This window comes from Antedon bifida, chromosome 2 (assembly GCF_963402885.1).
Source record: "Antedon bifida chromosome 2, ecAntBifi1.1, whole genome shotgun sequence".
NCBI classification, from domain to species: Eukaryota; Metazoa; Echinodermata; class Crinoidea; order Comatulida; family Antedonidae; genus Antedon; species Antedon bifida.
The window spans coordinates 10,085,132-10,106,946 of NC_136227.1; the positions used below are offsets into that span (position 1 = coordinate 10,085,132).

The following is a 21,815-nucleotide window of genomic DNA, read 5'->3' on the forward strand; positions in this document are numbered from 1 at the left end:
ACGATATAAAATAATCTAAATTTAAACATCATAATTGCACTAGCCTATATAGTACATTATATGCAAATAAGAGGTTCCTCAGAGAACCGGTCGTATCATTAGTGTTGTAGATGAGAGTGGTGGTGAAGAAATAGAGGAGGAAAGTTTTCTATTTTTCTATCAAATGCAATACGACCAGTAATATATTGAAAACATAATATTCCAATACCTTAGTGAACAACAGCACTCATGTATATGTATGAAAAGTAGAAAAAAAGTAAACTATTTTTACCTTGTCCTTCACAAAACATGAATGAGTAGATGATAAATGCTATCACAGTTGATATAAACATCTTGATTATAGTTGAATGACTGGTTTATCGAAGTACTGTCTTGTCAAACTGAATGGCATTTGTCATAAGTGGTACAACTTTTATACCTTCATTTTGAAGGGCAATACACCAAAAAACGTGAATATTATAATATTGGTAAATATGCAAAGCAGTAGCGTGTCGAGGATTGTAGAAAGAAATGCTGACTGAAGAAAAGAACGAACAGGCCTCGACTTATTTGCTTTTTATATTAAAAAAAATCGTTTCTAAAATAATGGCCCATGTCTCGCAACAATTATGACATGAATATATAATATATTTGTATTGTAAATTATTTTTCGTTCAATGTCTGTTAAAGAGCGAGAAAGGGATTACACTTAACTTTCCATTAGTTAATTCGGACGTTTAAATAATTCATCACGAGTCCATAATGTTTTACATTAATAGATGTTAGTTAAAATGAATATGAAAACATTATGTTTTTGTTAATGGAACAAAACATCTAGATTACTTTAACGTGGTTTTTCAGAAACAAACATACATTAGTATTATAAAATATATATATATATATGTATTAGTAAATTTAACAAGTTATAAGCTTGAATCATGTAGGCAGAAGTGCTCGATGCAAAGAAGATTAGAAATAAATAGTCATATACAGGGCCTGCGGACTGTCGGGGGAGGTGGGGGTGGGGGTGTCGTCGCTGTGTCTCAAATAACTATCACGCTCTGTTAATTACCTTCCCATTCGTTCACAGAAAACTCCCTGACTCAGCATATCGTAAAAAATCAAAAAATCCAACCCACTGGGTTTATTTTCGAGATAGACTATTTGAATATCAAAATAACAAGATCATTTAATGCTAGATAACTTGTGATGCAGATATAGTGTATTATGATCACATTAATGTAAAATTGTCAGTTAATTCTTCAAAAATCGCAGTACAGTATTGTATTTTGAAGCCTCCCTCTTAAGTTTTCAAAAAGATTCTCGAAAAGAAGCCCATATTGTAAAGAAGGTGATCCAAAAAAATAGCGGTACCCCTTCACTTACTACACTGTAAAGTAGGGGTATCACTTGTAACAGTACAATCACCCGCATACCACTTACAACATTAATTAATTAATTAAAAATTAATGGCCACCACATTGTGACAGAGTAACCGTATTGTATTTATAAACAAAGGTTTATGATAGTAAGTAATCATTTATAGATACATTTTAATGTAAAATAGACTATAGATATTTTCTTAATTATTGTCGATCAATATATGAAATGAAATAATTCAAAGAATTGCTTAGAAAAAAACCTTCCTAAAAATAAATTGTCTATAGGCCTATATCTCCCAATAATTATTGTATGGAAATGTAATCTTTATTTTTTATTAGCTTTATTTATTATTTTATTAAAAAACAAACAAACCAATTTGCAGCAAATCTGCTAAATTACACGGTGAAGAACAATATACATTCAAAAGACAAGTAAAGTAATGGTCATCATTAAAAAAAAATTATCCACACAATGACATAAGTCTAGCTTTTGTTAGCTTGTACCGTATAATTGAAAATATAAACGGAACCACAAACACCATTTATTATTTTAAAACCTAAATTAGCAATAGTTGTTTTTATTTTTTACGCAATAAGAGGAGGTTTTTTTCTGTATATCCTTGTCCAAACTTAATTAACTTAATTAGTAAAAGATAAATATTTTGCACATATGACGTTTCATACGTATAATTTTATCTCAAAACATAATTCTTGTCTTGTTTTTAACAAGAAGTACACCTGTAGATCACTCATAACTCGGAAACGCATTATCGGATTACTTCTATACTATACCACAATATTATAATAATATATTTTGGATTTAGTTAAGGCATGGACACACACACAAACGTAGTGGCTCACGTATCCCATACTAGCTGACTAAGTTTTAACAGCAAATACATACACTCAATTCTCGTACGGTATCATGTCTAGCGACAATAATCAGCATGCAGTTTCTTGTCTGCTGACTACAACCTGTCTCACTTAAGTTGATGTTACATGACAGAGTACAAAAATCGGCTTCTGCTTATCACTTACAAAACTGAAAACATCATCTATGTGTATTTTATTAATGTATATTTGTTTAAGTGATAACTAACAAACGAATCAAAACGTGAAGACGATTTCATAAAGTGTTTGTTTAATTAATGTAACATTGATAAAGAATAATTATTAATAATTAATTGATGCTGTTACAATAATTAATAATTATTGTTACTGACTATATTCTAAAGCGTTTGACTGCCTTTCCCATAAGCAACTTATTCATAAAATTAACAAATTTGGTATTACTGACCCCCACCCCTCCCCCCTCAATTTAGTTTCTAACTATCTCTTTAATCGCAGCCAACGTGTAGTTATTAATGGGGTTTCTAAATTTATTCTGGTATTCTCCAAGGGTCTATTCTTTGCTTTTTAATGTCACTTTGAATGGTGGTGGTCACTATTAAAGTAGAGGGAAATTTTCACCGTATCCCCAAAGGGTAGTGCCCCTCCGGAGGTGCTGACCGGTCGTGGGCGACCAATGTTTTTTACTTTTTTTTGTACATAATTGTTGTTCTATGTTGTATGTATGTACATGCATTTAAATAATAATAATAATTTTGGTGTACTATTGGATGTAAAATTGTAAATTGTAATAATTGAAATTGTAAATTGTAATTGTAATTGTGAATTGTGAATGAAGACTAATGTATTCAATAATGATCTCCTAATTTTGTGAATAAATCACACTGCCTTAAGACGATGACCTGAAGCTGTATCGTGTTGTCGGATCTGATGATGATACGAAGGGTCTTCAGGAGTGTCTTGATAGTGTTGTTGCATGTAATCAGCACTAGGGCCTATCCTTAATGTCTCCAAATGCAAATCCATGTATGTTTCCCTTAAACTGAAACACAAGCGTTTTTTTTTCTTTTTATAATATGACCAATACAATTATTTTAGACACATTTTTAGTTCACCATTATCTAGAAATTATATTGACAGTAAATTTACATTTTTGTACACATAGAGATATCTCTAGCTACAGTGTTATTATTGCTTGCTTATTAACGTCATTTAGTTGCTTCTAATGTTGAGTATTGATCAGTTATTTTTGCATCTGCTTCTGAATCTCAGTTATCTCGTTTTGATATAAATTAGTTTAATAGGTTTCTTTTATTAATAATGCTTTAATCGTCTATGTCGTTTAGCTCCTCCTAGGCAAGGCATATGTTTTTATTATTTACCGCCAAGGAGGTATATGTAATCGATTGCGTTTGTCTGTTTGTTTGTTAGTAGGATTACTCAAAAAGCAATTATAAGATCTTTACCAAAATGAGAATACAGATAGATATGTGGTCAAGGACTACTCCATTAAATTTTGGAGGCAATCCGGACCACCGTCCCAATTCTGGACCATTTTTTAGTATAATTTTCAGACCTGTTAGTGCTAAAAGATGGGACAAAATTTTCAAAAGCCGGCGAACAGTCTTAAACTAACAAGTAAACTGAAATTGCATTTTCTTTTCTACTTGTCCAAAAAACTTCATTTTTGTATAATAGGCAAGAGTTATAATTTGTGATTCGTAATTTTAAACCATAATTTGATTTAATTTACAAGTTTTTAAATACGAGTAGTTTTTAAAATTCACCCGTTTGTTTTTTGGCGTTGCTGTCTTATTTTTAGTCACTTGATACTGTTGTTAGTTGAAAGGCTGGTTACATAACCATTACACCAAATTCGCATACACATTGATATGTTGTTTTGGTGGTTATGATGCTTGGCGACCAATCCAAGGGTCCTGTCAAATGTCAGGATTTTTTCTCATGACAATTTGCAACTCCACTCACAAAGACATAATAATAAGTAATAATAAGTCTTTGTTTATGTAGAGCATCTTGTGTATATGTTTGTCTTGTGAACGGGATTGCTACCTTTGAGAAGTATAGTGAATGAATTCACTTGTGGTTATCCTTGGCAATTTGCCTAAAATTAGAATAGATATAGTGTTAATTCTTGATTCAGCTGCGATTTTGTTCAATTGTTGGTATTGATGTTAATTCTAGAAGTTTGCATTCCTGTCCTATGTTTAATGTTCATTTTTCTGGAGTAGAGTAGTAGTAGTTTTATTTCCAGACTTTCTTCACAATATAATTCCCTAAGTAATAACACCAATATCAATATTTTTAATAATGGCATCGCTTCTTTCCGTTCTATCATTTTACATCACATTAACCTGTAATATCATTTTTCATTTCATCTTGTTTTTCCGTCTATTTTAAAGAATTCTATTTTTTTTATCTTAAGTAGTTTAAGATAATGAATGAATTCACGTACTTGTGATTATCCTTGGCAAATTGCCTAAAATTAGAATAGAATAGTATTAATTCTTGATTCAGTTGCGATTTTGTTCAGTTGTTTGGCATTCATGTTAGTTCTAGAAGTTTGAATTCTTGTCCTATTTTTAATGTTCATTTTTCTAGAGTTGATTTGTAAACGAGTTTTATCTCCAGACTTTCTTCACAATACAAATACCAATATCGATATATTTTATAATGGCATCGCTTCTTTCTGTTCTATTATTTTACATCACTTAGTTACCAATTTTCTTAGATAGACTATTTTATTGAATCATTATCGAACAATGGACTGCAACATAACTTATTTATAATATTTATTTATAACTGTGTAGGACTTAATTAATTATAGTAACTAAATTTAGTAATTATTTTCATGCTGATAGCATAAATACTATATTTTTTTCTATAACTAATTATTTAATTGTCAGTTAAACTAATTGTTCTGTTTGTATTTTTCACTTTTATGTCATGTTTGTTTTGTAGCTGTATTTATTATCTTGTCTTGAATTTTATACTCAGGAAACCGCATACCATGTATGTATTTTTATGACGATGATTAAAGAATCTTGAATCTTGAATATAATATCATTTTTTATATGTTCGATATCATCTTGTTTTTCAGTCTATTTTAAAGAATTATAATTTTAAGTTGTTTTATATTAAGGTTTTAACCTGCCTGTTATTGGCGAAGATTCGCTGTTGGTATGGAATGAAATAAATAAATAAAACAGAAATTTCTATAACGCCAAATCAAAAATGTATCAAAGGCTGGCGCTGTGTGAGAATAATGCAGGGTCAATAACAATGCTGCTGCAAATGTTTGTTTTTAAGTGAATTACCAACAGCAGTGATACACGTAACGTAGGCCATAAGTCATAGATTGTCACAACATTAATTATTTTCATACAGCTGAAAAGATAGAATATACTAGTAAACAGTGTTCAGTCTGAAAGGTTAATATGGTCTGGTAATGGAAGTCTAGGATCTTACAGGAAACTGAACACATCAAGTCAGCTTGAGATTCTTATGGTAATATAGTTTTACAAACTGTGTATTAATTTTACTTTAAAAGGTGAAAGGTACAGGTGTTTATTTATGTTGTCTATAAAACTCAGATCTCAGATGTCAGTGACCGAGTTTTCAGAAAATACTGCATCTTATATTAGTCACTTTGTCTAGAGTTGGTCAAATTGGGTCACATGACTTTACACCCACGTAGGCCTACACATGTGTTTGAATCGAAAGCTCCATTGACTGCATTTTGAAGCTTAAAATGAATTATAGGCCTAAACATAATACAGACATCTTATAATGATTTGATGATTAATTGTTTTGAATTCAATGAGTGTATTTGTATTTTTTTAAAGAATACTTTGTAATATAGTGATTGTGATTACATTAAATTAATGTGTTATATTTTTACTTATTTTTAAAATGTTTAAAATTTTTTTTCTTTTAGATAATCCACCAAGTAACCCCAAAATTGGCTGGAAGACACCAGCACCTTCTTCAGACTCTGGTTACATTTCATCACCCACATATATTTGCAATACTTGTGATATGATGTACACAACAGAACAAGATCTTGAGATACACAAGTCATATTGTTATGAGTAGGGGCACTATTACATTGATTTTTTACATGTTTCTTGCATGGTTGACTGATATACATGCGTGTTAATTATTCAACTTTAACGCTTTTTCCCAACACGCAACGTGCAAGCTCCGCCCACTTTGTAGACAAATCGATCTGCTAGTGCGCAAGTATTACTAAAACAAACTTTAGTTACGAGCGTCGAGAACCTTATTTCTGAAAATAGCGGAGAGTGCGTTTTGCATGTTGGGAAATAGCGTTAAAAGTTTACGTTTACGTGTTTCTGCGAAAGCTCACTACCATTGCAGTAAAACCCAGGGAACACTTTGAGACCCAACAATATTATGTCCCCTTCTTATGAATGTGCCCTCTGCTTGTTTTCTTTTTGTATGCTATCAGCATGAATCAAATTCACTAGCTAATAATGTTGAATAGCCTGGAGTGATTTTTGCTAGACCAAACAACACCAACCATTTTTTACCACTTTATCAATTGAGCGCGTGCGCCGGTCCGTTTTGAATGATGGTGTGGCCGGACATTTCTGTGCCAGTAGTAGATTGATTACAATGATTAACTATTTAAGTGTCTAAAAATGTGGGCAAATGATATAATAAACAATCTGTTGTTAAACGTAAGAAAACTGAAATAATGTATAAATCAGTATAAATAAACCATCAGTTTGAATGTATTAACTAGTTTGAATATTTATATATATAAGCATAATATACATTTATTAATTTAGTATATTTAATAATCGTACATTCATTACCAATTATAACATATGTAATTACTAAATACATGTTTATATTGTAATCGTTTCATTCATTCATTAGTTCTTTTCAAAAGACAGTACATAATCGCAGTACAAAAAAAAAGAAAAACAAATACACCACGCATTTACTATAATTTATAATGCAACAATGGAATTAATAGAATAACTCCCTTACATGTCGAAACTAATATGAAATTAACATCGTGGCAAACTTGTATACCATTGCCTGTTATAACCGATTGTAACCACTTTTCATTGTTTCAGTGTTAATTTGTGATTTTTATTTGTCTAATTTTGTAATTACAAAATTTCTTTATTATTCTAATTGTAACTAAATACTGTGTATAATACGTTTGTAGACCCTACTAAATATAGAGCGATGATTGTATTTTGCTACATGCCAATGTTGTGTTTAAGCATTGTTTTGTCCTTTTCTGGAAAAAAAGAAAATATAATTAAGAAACTTCTCATAAAAACTACTCTTATTGATTTAGTTAATATTTAACATAACTCATAATGTTAATAACTATCGTACTGTTGTTTTGCCACTGGGCCATTTGAAACTTGCCACTACCAGGTAAATTGCAATTCATGCGACGATTTCAGTACTATCATTTGGAGACGAATAGGAATAGTGAAAAGGCTAATACTTACTAGTTACATGCGATCAGTTCAAACCTAAGGCTAGCAGCATTTCCATGCCAAGACATTGGTTGAATCCGTATGTAACGGGTTGTTATCTGCTGCTTAAATAAGTTAGCAAACTCAGTTTTTCCATCAGTGTTCCCTGTAAAAATCTATTTAAAATAAAATACAGATCCTAATTGGTATAGTTTGTCACTAATACATATCAAGGGGATCATTATCTGTTGGTTTTGTTAAAGATGTATTGTCCCCCTGAAAAAATAATTCTTAAAAAAATGTTTGTTGAATATTCCATTTTATTGTAACATAATAGTTATCCACTTTGACCAAAAATTAGATCGAAAAAAAATGTATTTACCTGAAAAAATGTAATTTAAAGCAAAAAATGGTCAAATTGGCTGCCAGCCAATGGATTTTTGGTTGAATTTAACCATTTATTTTTTCATTTTATAAGTGAAAACATTATTTTTTTTCGTTTTTTTTTCTATTGAAGTGATTAACTTTATTAAAACTACAAAATAACATATTCAAAGTCTGATTTAATTAATCTTCATTTTTCCATGTTTTGCGAGGACAATACATCTTTAATAACGCGTCAAACATGTGATTTTCACGGAATTTTTTCATTGAATCTCTGCTTCTGCCGTGTAGTGAGGATAGTTTGTAACGCAATTTGTTTGCCTGTATACTATTTACTTGCCAAATGGAAGCTTTTCAAACATGATTACAGTTGTTTCTTTATCTGTTGCGGAAAATATGGTGTATAAGTAGTATAAATGTTGGTATTTGTAGCCAGAAATAGGACTGTTACAAGTTCCTAACTTGCCCAGACGAGCTCAGTGTCCTGTTGTTAGATTTTCTTGGTGTGTGACTATATTTTAATGATGCATGATCAAGATTTTAGCTGCAACATAATTAGTAGTTATGGCCATTTTAACTTACCACTCTTTTGAATCGCATTTGACGAATAATTGCGTAGGACTACAGTATTTCAATGAGGCCTATTTGCTAAAAGTGCGGTTTTATGGGGTAAAGGGTTCAGCAGAAACGCGAAGAGCGCAGGCAGATATCGGTTTTAAGTTTAAAATCACACCACCGTCTCCTATTCCGAAAAAGAGAACAGTGTGAATGTAGCTTTAGTCGGTTTCATGACACATGACGAACGTCAAAAGCCTGGTTCTCCCTACATGGATGCTTGGACGGAGTACAATCAGGACGACGCGATGGATTATCGGAACTGTCGTTTGTGATTTGTCAACTTATTTTCGTTTTGCCTACGTCGTTGCGTTCTCAAAGTGGGAACCAAGCATATCGGATTGATGAACTAAAAACCAATGTTATTTTCATGTTTAGATATTTTGATAATGGAATGCATCTGAAATTAAAAGTGTTGAAATGTTTCAATAATAACTCAAAAGAAGGCAAAAATTAAGGCCGTGCTTCCGCAGCCAAAACAGCATTATCGGGTAATTTTTTAATCAATCAGGTAATTAATTAGTGCGCATGATCAGTCATTACCAAACAACCAGGTGCTCACTCACAAACAATTAATTCTTCAGGTTCAAAGTCATCGCATTTATCCGATAATTATCCGATTTTAGTGAGATAATTATCGGTTAATTTTCCTCGAATGGAAGTTGTTAAACCCCGTTTCCACAAGCAGTTTATCGTTTAATTCTCATTTTTAACGGTTAATTTTTGGCTGAGGAAACACGGCTTAAGAAACCTCACCAGTGAATCATCAACATTATCAACGTCATAGTACTGGCCGCTTTCTGTCTTCTTGTATGAAACCTTATAACTCGCAACCCATTTGTTCCCACACGCTAGACCTTGTGTAATTATGCCTTTCAGATCATTGTCATCTGTTTGCAAATCGACTTCAATCCAGGGTGAGGTGTCGCTGGATGACGCCATCCAACCTCCTTGTTTACCATAGCCTTCGTACTTTGTATTCAATCGGGCTCTTGATGGATCGTAGCCACCCTGTTCGTAAGAACTGGATTTAAATGCGCTGTCAAGTACATTTGAATTTCGGATCTTGTCGTCGAGACCAAACCTTTTAGTTGTCTTACAATCGGTGGACGCCACTTATATAAACATAAAAAAGCAGATTATTTAACTGTCAATACAAAATTCAAAACTTTACCAAAAAGACATCACATTAGGCCTAAATTTGAAAAAAGAAGTGAGAATTCAAGTTGTGTAAATAAAAACAAACGTAGGCATTTTTAAAAGTAGCCTAACATGATAAGGTTTACATGAATGTACGACCTTACATATGAATTTACATGAACAAGTCTTACATGAGAGTGAATACATTAATTATGATATTATTAGATTTACATAAATAAATAAACATACGATGAACTTTACATTAATTTACGTGAAAATATCTCATTTATATGAATAGAGCGAAAACGAATTAATTCTACGTATTGTTTGGGTTTATATACATCAATTTGTATGAATATGATATTATAAGAATTTACACGAATGAGTAAGAGTATGAATAATGTATGATTAAGATCAAAATTTAATTGCCTAAATTTCAAAATACTAAAACATTTTGGATACAAATAGTTTACCTTGAGCAGCAAACATAAATAAGGAAAAAATACATAAATAGAGCATAAATACTGGGACAGTTGATCTAAACATCTTCGTTGAATGACTGATTTATCAAAGGACGTTGAAGAGAATGGCACACAATGTGTGTTTCTAACCTTTATAGTCTTCTTCTCTAATCTTAAAATGAAACTCCCATAATACCGCATCATGATTGGTAATTATCCACATACAGGTTGTTAATGCTTGGTTTCTACTCAGACGTAAAGCGGAACGTTTGTAATTTGACCAATCACGATGCATTTGATGATGATCTATCGCGTCTTGATTGGTCGAGGTACTTGCATCGTGCTTTACTCATTGCGTCCTAGTGTAAACCAAGTTTGTTTTCAAATCCCTCCTAAAACAAAACAAACATAATCTATTTGTCTTTTATTAATATCCTAATGTATCCATTATCTTTCAGAGAGCGAGAAGAGGATTATCTCTCACTTTCAATTAAGCCTAGTTATTAGTTTATTTATCGGTTAGAAATAACGTAATAAAGCAAACAATTAGTGTGCAGTAAAAAATGCCGAATAAAAACGTGATGATGATTTCAAAACGTGTTTGTTTAATTAATAAACCGTAGCTTTTATAGGCTTAGGGAGATATACAGTGGTGAAAATAGGATTTTGAAATAGAAGAGTGGAGTGCTGAAAGTATCATATGTTGTCCTACCTTTTGCATTGCTGTTTTCGAAATGTATGCACTAATAATATTATGTCTACTGGTAAATAGGAAGACAGTGATTACAAATTGGTAGTAAAAAAGTGAAATAAAGCCGGTTTTCCACTAGGCGAATCGAAAGTGTTCACTATTGCGCATGCGTATTATTATTTTCATCTACTTTTTGTGACGTGGACAAATGTGCAACCAATCATAACTAAAAAATGTTCGATTCGCACGAATATATAATTATTATTCGATACTGCAATACAGGCTTATAACATGTGGCGAATCATTGATTAACATTAACTGATTATATCCTCCCTTCAAAAAACGTCCAGTTTTATTTGTTACGGAGATTTTTATTTACGACGACCTGGGACTACACACTGATATGTGTCTTTCACTTCCATTTTTTTCTCCAATGTATTATTCATTATGAGATTATTATTATTATTATAAGTTCCCTTATGAGATATTATTAATTATCATTTAGAAAACAGGTTAGCTATCCTGTAATTCTTTATAATAGAAAATAATTAGGTTCAATATTTTTGCCTTAAACTCATAAAAAAAGCTGTCTTTTATTGCACATGTGATAATAATGGTATTTAAATGATATTACATAGTGTGAGGTCAATAACGTTACTATATTCGTACTGTGTTTAAATTGTCTAAATATGACTTCAATAGCCGAAGTGTGGGAATACCCTCTCGTCACTAGCCAGGTTTGTTCTAGTTTGAGCCTGGACGCGTTATTTTTTTTCCTATTAGGATAAGGTAGAAACTATAGAGGGCATGCATATATCATGAATATTCATGATGCATGCCTGAGCTCATGACGTCATACTTGCAAAAACACACTGTCAGTCTGTGATGTACGTTCGCAGCGAAATGCAGATATCTGAGTTACTGTACTCTTTTCTCTCGATGTTGTTGTGTTAAAGACACTAAGATAAGATAAGATAACTTTTATTGATCCTCAAAAAGGAAATTCATTGCTCGTCATAAAAAACAAAGAAAACGCAATAAATACAATTATAAGATAGAACAACTAGACCTGCGATTTTTGACGTTTTGTCAAAATAATGCATATTATATATATAAAACATTATAAACCAGGTCATTTCTTGTGCGTTCTATAAAAGGTTAATTATGATAACAAGAGAAAAACAATTTACTATACCTAAGTATAGCTCGCGTCGAAAGTTCTCTCGTAGATGTTTAGGCATAGCTTAGTTGGACTTAGTTTTGTAGGCCAAGCTGGTAAAGAGCGGTACCAAAGAATATATATCTTCTTAGGCGGTACATATACAAACATCGTATGCTAGCTATAATTATGCCTAGCCTGACGTTGTCGCGTTTCTGAATTAATTTTCTTTCCTGTTTTGGCAGAATCCGTTAATATGTAGACTTAGCTATGATATATGTTAGACTAACATGAAGTAGGTATGTCATTTTAGTGTCAAATTCTTAATCAATTTAATTTTACACTCGAGTTGTAATACTATCGTACGTAGGTGCGGCTACATGGTTGGTGAGTGTTTTTCGCGACGAGAGATCATTTTCAGTGAAAACTATTTTCAGGATTTGCCCTCACATCATGAATATTCATGGTAAAATAATGCACCAGGATCACTCGGACACCTCTTAGAAAACAATAATATAATAATTAATATTTGATTCTTCTTATTCTTGCAAAAATCAAGTCAACTGGGATTTATTTTATATCATATGTTTAAATGTTAGTTTAAATTATTTTATTAAAAGTCCATAAACGTGTTTTTGAATTAAGCTTTTATCTAATCTGCTGTCTGTTTCGTAATCAAAAACTTTCCAAAACAAGCGCTTTCAATTGTGTACATAATGCAAGTCGTTGGACCATGCGCGACTGCACCAACAATAATTTGGACTGTAGAAAAATCTGTGCTCTAATTTGTCAAACGTGTAGATTATTAGTGCAAGAGGGCCTTAGTCAAGGGAAGGCGTCGTATTCAGAAACACGTTACTAATTTATCACGAAGCATAAAGTAGCGTTTGTTAATCTGGTGACTTCTACAAAAGCAGTTCAGTGTAGGCCTACTTTAGTTCGTAAAGAGAAGTTAAACATAACACTAGCAAATAACTCGCTTTGAGCAGCATTTCTCTCCATTCATTCATTCATTCATCACCAATACAGTCAAAAAGTACTTAATACACCTAATAATAATAATAATAGAAGTTTAAGACTCGTTTTTATATGACTTGCAATATTCAGTTAGGTTCTACCTAGTTGAATTTAATGTCATTATTATATTAATTATATTCCATTCATTCATTCATTAGTTCATACATTACAATTATAAAATGTTAATGGTTTAATGTAATTTATTCATCGTGTCGTTTTGCTTGTAAGTAGACCACTTATATAGTGATTAAGTTTTCTTCTCTTCATTTTTAGTCGCGTGCTACAGCTCACTATGTCAGTCGGTTGGTCGGTCGGTCGGTTGGTCGGTCGGTTTGTTGGTCGGTAAACACTAACTTGAGCACGCGACTGCAGCCATCTATATGGCCTTGTTCTTTTGACTGCTGCCTGTGAAACAATGTGTTCATTTGTATCGTTCATTTATTTGGTTGTTTGAGAATTTGTATAGACAGTAAAAACCAAGTTCTATAATTGCATATAGTCATACATTTGATTAATTTCCATTTCAGCGAAACAACACAATATTTTTTAAAACATCAATAAATCACATATTAGAACATAAATCAATTGTCATCATTAAGTTTTTAAGTAAGCTTTAATTAGTGTTGATTTTCATTTATATTTTTGTTTGTTTTACTAATTGTACCATCAATTAATTAAATAATTGTTTAAACATTTCTAAATTTAACTAAACATCAAGATTTAGTTACTAATTAATACTATATAAGCCTACTCTATAGAATGATGCAGTGACTTGTTAATTCTGTAAGAGTCAGGATCGTATCTTCACCATTTTATTTGACATTTATCTGCAAAAGATGAACATTATTAAGAATTAAATTACATTTCACAATAATTATCTCTTTTTTTTATTTGTCAAATCATTGTTACACAAAAGTGATTTTTATATAATTGACTAATCTTTTCCTTGTTGACTGTCGGAATAACTGTTTGAATGAAGAATCTTAAATCTTGAAATATTAAAGAGATGATGTTTAACAAGGTCCAAACAGGTTTTCTTTTACCTGTTTGTTTAATTCTGTAAAAGATGTTGTTAAATAAATAAATACAGTAGAACCATGCACTATTGCACATTGTAATTGTTAATAGGTCCTAAATGAATGTTCTATTGTATTTTAGTCATGAAGACCACCGAGTAAAAATGTTGTGCTGATTACGCAATTTTAATGTCACATAATTTTAGTTTTTCACTATATTATTATTATTACTGCCTTTCCGCTGAAAAGTCTGCCGACATTTCCGCTTGGGCTGCTCCGTAATTCTCTTTTACTAGTTTATTCCAGTCTGATCTTTCATTGGCTAGTTCTTTAAGTTGTTTCATGTCTTTCTTGGTTTTCAATTGTCCGGGATACTTAATTTCTGTATTATGCTTATAAAGAGCGAGTAGGTCGTTGCTGAGAGTTATTGGTAGGGTGGTTCTCGGTCTTCCTCGAAATTTTATATTGGTAGTGTTGCTGAAATAATAGCTTATTGCTGTGTTGGCTGGTGTACATGGGTCTTGTCTAAGTATGTTTTTCACTACTACAACAAATTATGATTGGAAAAAATGTATTTAGATTGTTTTTAGTCGCGTGTCGCGTGCAACGCGACTCTACAGCTCACTATGTCGGTAGGTCGGTCGGTAAACACTAACTTTATATGGCCTTGTCTTGATATCAGTTTCATCTAGCTAAGTCAAATTTTTACAGTATATTCCTTATGGCCAGGATGTGGTTATGTTTTCACGGTGCGCAATCAAAAGCGCATATAACGCATGCGTACGCGCGCATAAAATTGTCAAAATTTATTTTCGATGAAATTAGAGTACGTTTCAGGCAATTTTAAGCGTTTAAAAAATTGCCATGAGTGCGCAGATTTTTGCACGCGCACTGCGCGTTAAACCTTTGTATGCACTCGTTTTCCCGATTTCTGTGTTACAACCTTTCTTTAATAATATCATCAAGAATCTCCATGTAGGGCTTTCTCTTTCCAGCCCTTGGTTTTCTCCTCTTGCCACCTCTTCTGTTAATCTATAAGAGTTCCTTTTTCATCTAACACCTTCTCCTTTAAAGCAAATTGCAGCATCCACTGTAGAATTTTTACTCTACTCTACAGCTCACTATGTCGGTTGGTTGGTTGGTTGGTTGGTCGGTCGGTTGGTCGGTTGGTCGGTCGGTAAACACTAACTCAAATTTGAGCACGCGACTGCAGTCATGTAATGGCCTTGTTTTTTTACATAATAGGATACCGGAAGTCCATTGCATGGAAGTCAATGGGGTTTGGTTAAAATGTAACCGTTTATTTGGTATTTTTAACAAATTAAATCATTGTTTTGTTCTCTTTTTTTAGAAAAAGATGAATAACTTTATCAAAACTTGAAAATGGTCTATTATAAGTTTGATTGTATTCATCGTAATATATTATGCTTGGACGGACAATGAATATTAAATAACATCACCTAACAATGTTCTAACCCAGATGTACAACAGGACAATGTTATATAGCATTGTGTACATGAAAAAACTTACCAATTTTTACAGTAAAGAAGTTCAAACCTGAGGCAACAAACGCTATGATAGGCCGTTGGATGAATTCGCACGTAACGGGCTGTTATCTTCTTGTCAAATTTGTTAATAACCTCAGAGTTACGATCTTTGTTCCCAACAAATATCTATTTAAATAAACAAAAGAGAATTTAGAAATTCGGCCTATTTATCCGAAGTCCGATCGTTATTTCTGCCTTATTTTTTAAAGGGAGTATACCTACCTTAGAGCCAGTAGAATCTCTGACGTAAATATATTGGAAGAATGACTTTTGGTATGACACCTTATACTTCGTAACCCACTGATCTGCATCCTCTCGTCCTTGGGTAATTATCCCAACGATATCATAAGTCTTTCCCAAATCGACCTTAAGCCAAGAGTTGGAGTCACCCCCTTTGGGCATCCACCCTCCCCTCCCAGAGCTATCAGCCTTCGTATTCAATCTGCCTCTTGAAGGTCCATAGCTAGGCTCGTTGGAACTGCATGTAAATGCGCTGTCTGGAATTCTTCGGTTATTGGCTTCGAGACCAACTCTTAACGGATACTTACAGCTGGATGCAACTGCTGGTAAACAAAAAAGCAATAAATAAATATTTTGTTTATTTGTGCCTTGTCACTAAATACAAAATAACACCACATCAAAACAAAAATGATAGAAATCCAATCTATATAATATATTGTAAGTGACATATAACATAATAAAATGTATTACTATCTATCAATAGCATGGGTCTGTATTCAAAGATCTCAAATTAAAGTAAATACACTACCTTTATCACCAAGCACCAATGCGTAGATGATAAATACTAGAACAGTTGATCTTAACATCTTGATTTCCGTTGAAATGACTGGTTTATCGAAGAAGTAGGCCTACCGTAATTTGTCAAAAGTGAATGGTATTTGTCGTCTGTGTATCACATTTTTATACCTTTATACCATGAAATGACACTCCCATAAACTCATAATTTCTATCACTATTGGTCAATATTCACAGAGTTAAAATAAATTCTGACTGAAAAACGCACATGCCTACTATAAATTCGACATATTTACTTTATAAAAAATCCTTCTTGCAACAAATGGCCCAGTTGTCTTGCAGCAATGATACCAATTAGGCCTATAATCTATTTGTAATTCATTAACGTCCTAACTTTTCCTGTGTCTTATGGGGAGCGAGGAAAGGATTAGTTTGAGGAATAACATTATATAGGTAATCCATCAAACGCCATTAGTGTTTTACAGTAATATGTTAGTTAAAACAAATATATTGAAACATGACGATTCCAGATTCGTTTGCTTAACTGATGAAACAACTTTAGTGAGAGTGGTGTGATATAGATATTTCCTATGTGTGTTTACAAATAATAATAATGGCTCACACATTATATGGATATAACAATAGACAACATTTTTTTGTCAATTAGTTTCATTTTACAGACAATCTTGTCATTCATTTAATTTTTTTATTTCAAATAGTACATTCATAAACATTAATATAGAGCAAACACAAAAAAATCACCCAGAAAATCTTTCACAATAACACATATTGATTTGCACAAACACTGATGAAAGATTGTGGAAGTACATCGTAGACAATGGTTTTAATTAAGCCATTCATAAAATTAGGGAAAGCTATTCGTAACAAATATCATTCTTGCGCTATTGTAACTATGTAGCTTCTATAGCTTACGTTATTAAATCAGTACAGTCCATACAGTACACATTAAATAACAGGAAATGCAATAGAACTATATAAATAAGTTGTGATAGGCCTACACGGAGCTGCCCGATACTGTTTCTTAATGTCGTTATTGAGGGAGTGTAAGTATGTAATGTAATAGTGGGACTGTGTGTAGCCTACTATAAAACTTGTACTGTGAGTTGGAACTCTGATCTAAACGAACAACGTATCCCTTATTATTTTTTAACAAGGCCATATACATGGCTGCTGTCGCATGCTCAAATTTGAGTTAGTGTTTACCGACGGACCAACCGACCGACCGACCGACCGACCAACCGACCGACATAGTGAGCTGTAAAAATTAGCATGAGTTGAGTTGATTTGTATGAGGACTTTAATTGTGTTTGTATTTTACGCAATAATGCCAATTTACACAGACGGGCGGTAACGATAATAAACATATAGATCTATGTTATTCCTTATGACCATTGACACACAACGTGGAGTGGACGGGCGGTTTCCGCCCCCATTGTTAGATACACATTCTACGTGGAACAAGCTACGCGGTTTTTCACTTACCGTTACCGCTCGTCTGTGTAAAAGTTGGCCTTTAAGAGGACAATAATTGTCCCTCATATTTGTGCGTAGGAACTCGCATATCATGTCTTTAACTAAGTTCACACAGTAGGCCAATAGATCACACTTATAAATAATTATAAGATTATATCTACTTTTATACTACAGTTCATGTAACATTCAACAAGATCATAATGTAGTCTAAGCTAAGTGTATACTGCATAGAGAAGGGCCTACAGGTTGGATTTAGTTTAGATGTCACCCACAAGAACGTAATGACTCGCACCAATTACTATCATAGTATAATAGCTATAATAGTTGACTAAGACTCAATTCTTGTATGGTATATCATGTCTCGCAACAATAAACAGCACTTGCAGTTTCTTGTCTGCTGACTAGTATACCTTTATCTTACATGCGTTACTGTAACTTTATGATTGGAATGAGAATTGGCTGGTAACGTTGTGACGATGATTCGCCCACCACTTACAAAATAGCTGTTATCACATAACAATTACGATATTATTTTATTAATGTATATTTGTTCAATACGCAATAAATAACAAACGAATCAAAACGTGAAGAAGATTTCATAAAGTGTTTGTTTAATTAATGTTACATTATTTGAAGGTTGCATGGCGAAATCCGAATGTTGATATAAAGTTTGCGGTACACCACGTATAGTTCTGAAAAGAACTGTTGAGTTTTTCGACGTTTCGATCAATATGCTTTGATCCTCCTCAGGAGTGAGAATGGAGAATTTTACATTTATATGATTATTTTATGTCAGATGTGTTTGCAAACTCTCACGTAATTGATTTCTCAACTGAAGCTAGGCTACTATACGCACCACGAGTAATTCATATTACTTTACATTTTATCTTCATAATCTCTTGCAATATGCCATTTCTATTACTAGGCCTACATGACCAGTTTGTTCAGTAACATCATGTTCACCATCATTAGCCTCGCCATAACATTAGGGCCTACTATCATTCCTCAGTATCACTCACTGTACGCAGCACATTATCATTATAACAAAATTACATTACATTATAAACAAAATTTATTTTAATACGAATATATTTTACATTTATTCGAAATGCATAATACAAAATGTCAAGGTTTTTATTTGTTTCAAATTTGAGCTGTTTTTTTCACAGCAGCATTTGTTAATAATATACACTTTAAAAAAAATCTAATATTAAAAAAATACATGAAAACATATATATAGAGCATGGAGGAATCAATCCACCACGTAGGAAAGTTTAGGAAATTAATCAAAATATAAAGATAATTAAATTTTAAGGTAAATCCTCCAAACGAAGTCTTCATAATAGGTACGCGAACATTTCGAGACACGAAATTTAGATTTACCTCAAAATTATTTTTATAATCCTCCATAAATATAGTATAAACATAATGCTATTTGATATAAATCGCTTTCAATTACATGGTGCTTTTGTTGAATAAGCACACCCACATAACCAGTACATCATCATCATTTTCATTTTACAAAGAATGGTATGGAATGTTATAGTATATTAGGCCTAAATTATACTGACCTACACGTGAACGCAACACCACGAAAATCATTTTTGTAGTACGAAGTGAACACAACAACATTTAGTAGCTCATAGTATAGCATAATAAGTAGGCCTAGCAAAACTTTATTTATACATGTACATTTTTTTATCTAGTTACAATGAATAAAACAAATAGTAACATCCTAAATTTGGAGACCTATTCCACCAAAAATGTCTGGCTATCAGAAGAAACTTTAATATTTATTAGTGACATAAAGAAAAATTGGAAACTCCTATTAAAGGGACACTCTTACAGTATAGACTATTAACCGAGCATTCGAACATAATGGTGGTACTACTCATATTAAAGAGGTAATTATTATTTAAGGCACACTAATATCAAAATGGACAGTTTTAATAAAGGAATACTAATATCAAAGGAACGTATGTTATTAAAGAGACACTCATATTAAATAAACGCACATGAGATATTCATATTAAAGAAACACTAATATTAAAGGTATTAAGAGCCATTGTCTGTAAAAATCAAAGATTTGGTGGCAGATGTAAAAAAATGGATTTCTCTCAAATTTTTACCATGAATAGACATTTCAATAAAAAGCATATCTACAACATTCATTTTAATTTTTAGCCTCCGTTGCCATGACAATGGTCAATTATTCAAATTTTGATGTTTTTGCCATTTTTCACAGATTTTCTATAGTAAAAAAGTACAAACTTGTATACTTATTTTAACCAAAAATACTTACAGTATACAGATTTTGTTTATACCAGTGTAAACAACATGTATTGAGTTCCATTTAATGTAGAAAAAAAAAATTTACAAAATGGAGTTTGGTTGATACCATTATTTTAAAAAGGGGTGTTTTTAAAAAATATTTTTTTTATAAAAGTATACATCATAAACGTACCTATAACTTCCAAAGTGGTGTTTTTATATCAATGAGGTTTTGTAATTTGATAGTAAATAGGTTTGTCAACAATAATCACGAAAAAAACACTGGGGTAAATTACGTACATAGGTTTTGTGTTGCCAGGAAAATACGGAAAATACAAAAAAATACAAACAAAATATCAACAAACAAAACACATGAAACATAATTTAAATATGGCTAATCCAATAATAAAATAATATGTGGCTTGTCATAATGCTACTAGAGTCATACGAATAGTTTAGATAAAATAGGAGAATGTGTTGCCAGGTTTATTTCAATTAATTGCCAGAAAAACAGTATTTTGCATTGAAATATTTAGTTGATGGAAAATAATGTTAAACTTTGAAATAATTGCGTCAAGGTTTTTATAATTTTTTTCATCTATTTTGTGTAAAGAGATACAGAAAGACCTCCCAAAAAATCTGACCTTGTAAATTGGTCATTTGAGGTCAAAAAGGGTTAGAATGCAAAACAGGACAGGTCCCCACTTTACTACAACTATTAATGTTTGATCAAAATTTACAAGATAGTTCATAAAAATTTTCAACAATTTTCATTTTTTACCTATATTGTTACCTTAGCAACCATTTCTATGTGTAACTAAGGAAAGTAATTTTAAAAAAATCGAAAAAAAATGGCGTTTTTATTAATACAAAGAATTGATTGCATTTGTAATTTTTCTCAATTTTACTTCTACTGCATTCTAATAATCTTAAAGTGATGACAAACTTGACCTTGTAAATTCATTCATTTTGAGGTCAAATGAGGTCAACATTTTACCATGGTAACTGTTTCTATGCGAAAATATTTTTAAAATATGGGTTTTTTCATAATTTACATTTTACATATTAAGGTCAAATGACATCAACATTTTACCTACAGTGTATTGTAGCAACTGTTTCTATACGTAACTAAGTACAATATTTTTAATATGGGGTTTCATGACTACAAAAAATTGATTACATAGCTACTACTTTCTCTCCAAATTTACCTATCTACTGAATCCCAGAAAATGTCTGATCTTGTGAAAGGGTCATTTGTTGGGTCAAATTATGTCAAAATGTATTATTTATGTTATCTTAGAACCTGTTTCTATGCGTAACTAAGGATAATTGTTTTTTAAAATACAGTTGAACCTCCCGTAAGTGACCACCCTCGGGACCTGGAAAAGTGGTGTGCCGATAAAGGGCCAAAATCACGTATTATGGCTATGCACGATATTCTTAACGAAACGAGCCTCTCAATTTTCCAGCTAATTGTATTATTATTTATAATCAGGTGGTTTAGTTTTTTTTAGCATTTTCAGACAAATTTTAAAAGCTTTTAACATATGAAAAATGGTCGGTCAAAATCT

At 32.0% G+C, this 21,815-nt stretch overlaps 2 protein-coding genes across 2 annotated transcripts; both read right to left on the reverse strand.

Moving 5' to 3' along the window:
• Window positions 1-7,725: 7,725 nt before the first annotated feature.
• Window positions 7,726-10,588, reverse strand: LOC144835426 (retinoschisin-like). The gene is made up of 3 exons (XM_078690511.1): window positions 10,444-10,588; window positions 9,449-9,807; window positions 7,726-7,869 (listed from the first exon to the last, which is right to left on the reverse strand). Exons 1-3 carry the CDS (start codon window positions 10,586-10,588, stop codon window positions 7,726-7,728), a joined length of 648 nt encoding a protein of 215 aa, XP_078546637.1.
• A 3,072-nt stretch (window positions 10,589-13,660) lies between these two features.
• LOC144836261 (retinoschisin-like) lies at window positions 13,661-16,639 on the reverse strand. Its single transcript, XM_078691515.1, has 4 exons — window positions 16,493-16,639; window positions 15,946-16,286; window positions 15,707-15,849; window positions 13,661-13,987 (listed from the first exon to the last, which is right to left on the reverse strand). Coding segments are annotated over exons 1-4 (543 nt in total). The 5' UTR covers window positions 16,551-16,639; the 3' UTR covers window positions 13,661-13,986.
• Between the last annotated feature and the right edge of the window lie 5,176 nt (window positions 16,640-21,815).

Coding starts and splice junctions, on each gene's coding strand:
- LOC144835426 (XM_078690511.1), bottom strand. CDS start 10,588: ATGCATCGTGATTGGTCAAATTACAAACGTTCCGCTTTACGTCTGAGT. Junction 9,808..10,443: donor TAGAGAAGAAGACTATAAAG/GTTAGAAACACA, acceptor TGTTTATATAAG/TGGCGTCCACCGATTGTAAG. Junction 7,870..9,448: donor ATAATGTTGATGATTCACTG/GTGAGGTTTCTT, acceptor TATTTTAAATAG/ATTTTTACAGGGAACACTGA.
- LOC144836261 (XM_078691515.1), bottom strand. CDS start 16,550: ATGTTAAGATCAACTGTTCTAGTATTTATCATCTACGCATTGGTGCTT. Junction 16,287..16,492: donor ATTGGTGCTTGGTGATAAAG/GTAGTGTATTTA, acceptor TTTGTTTACCAG/CAGTTGCATCCAGCTGTAAG. Junction 15,850..15,945: donor GAGATTCTACTGGCTCTAAG/GTAGGTATACTC, acceptor TTATTTAAATAG/ATATTTGTTGGGAACAAAGA.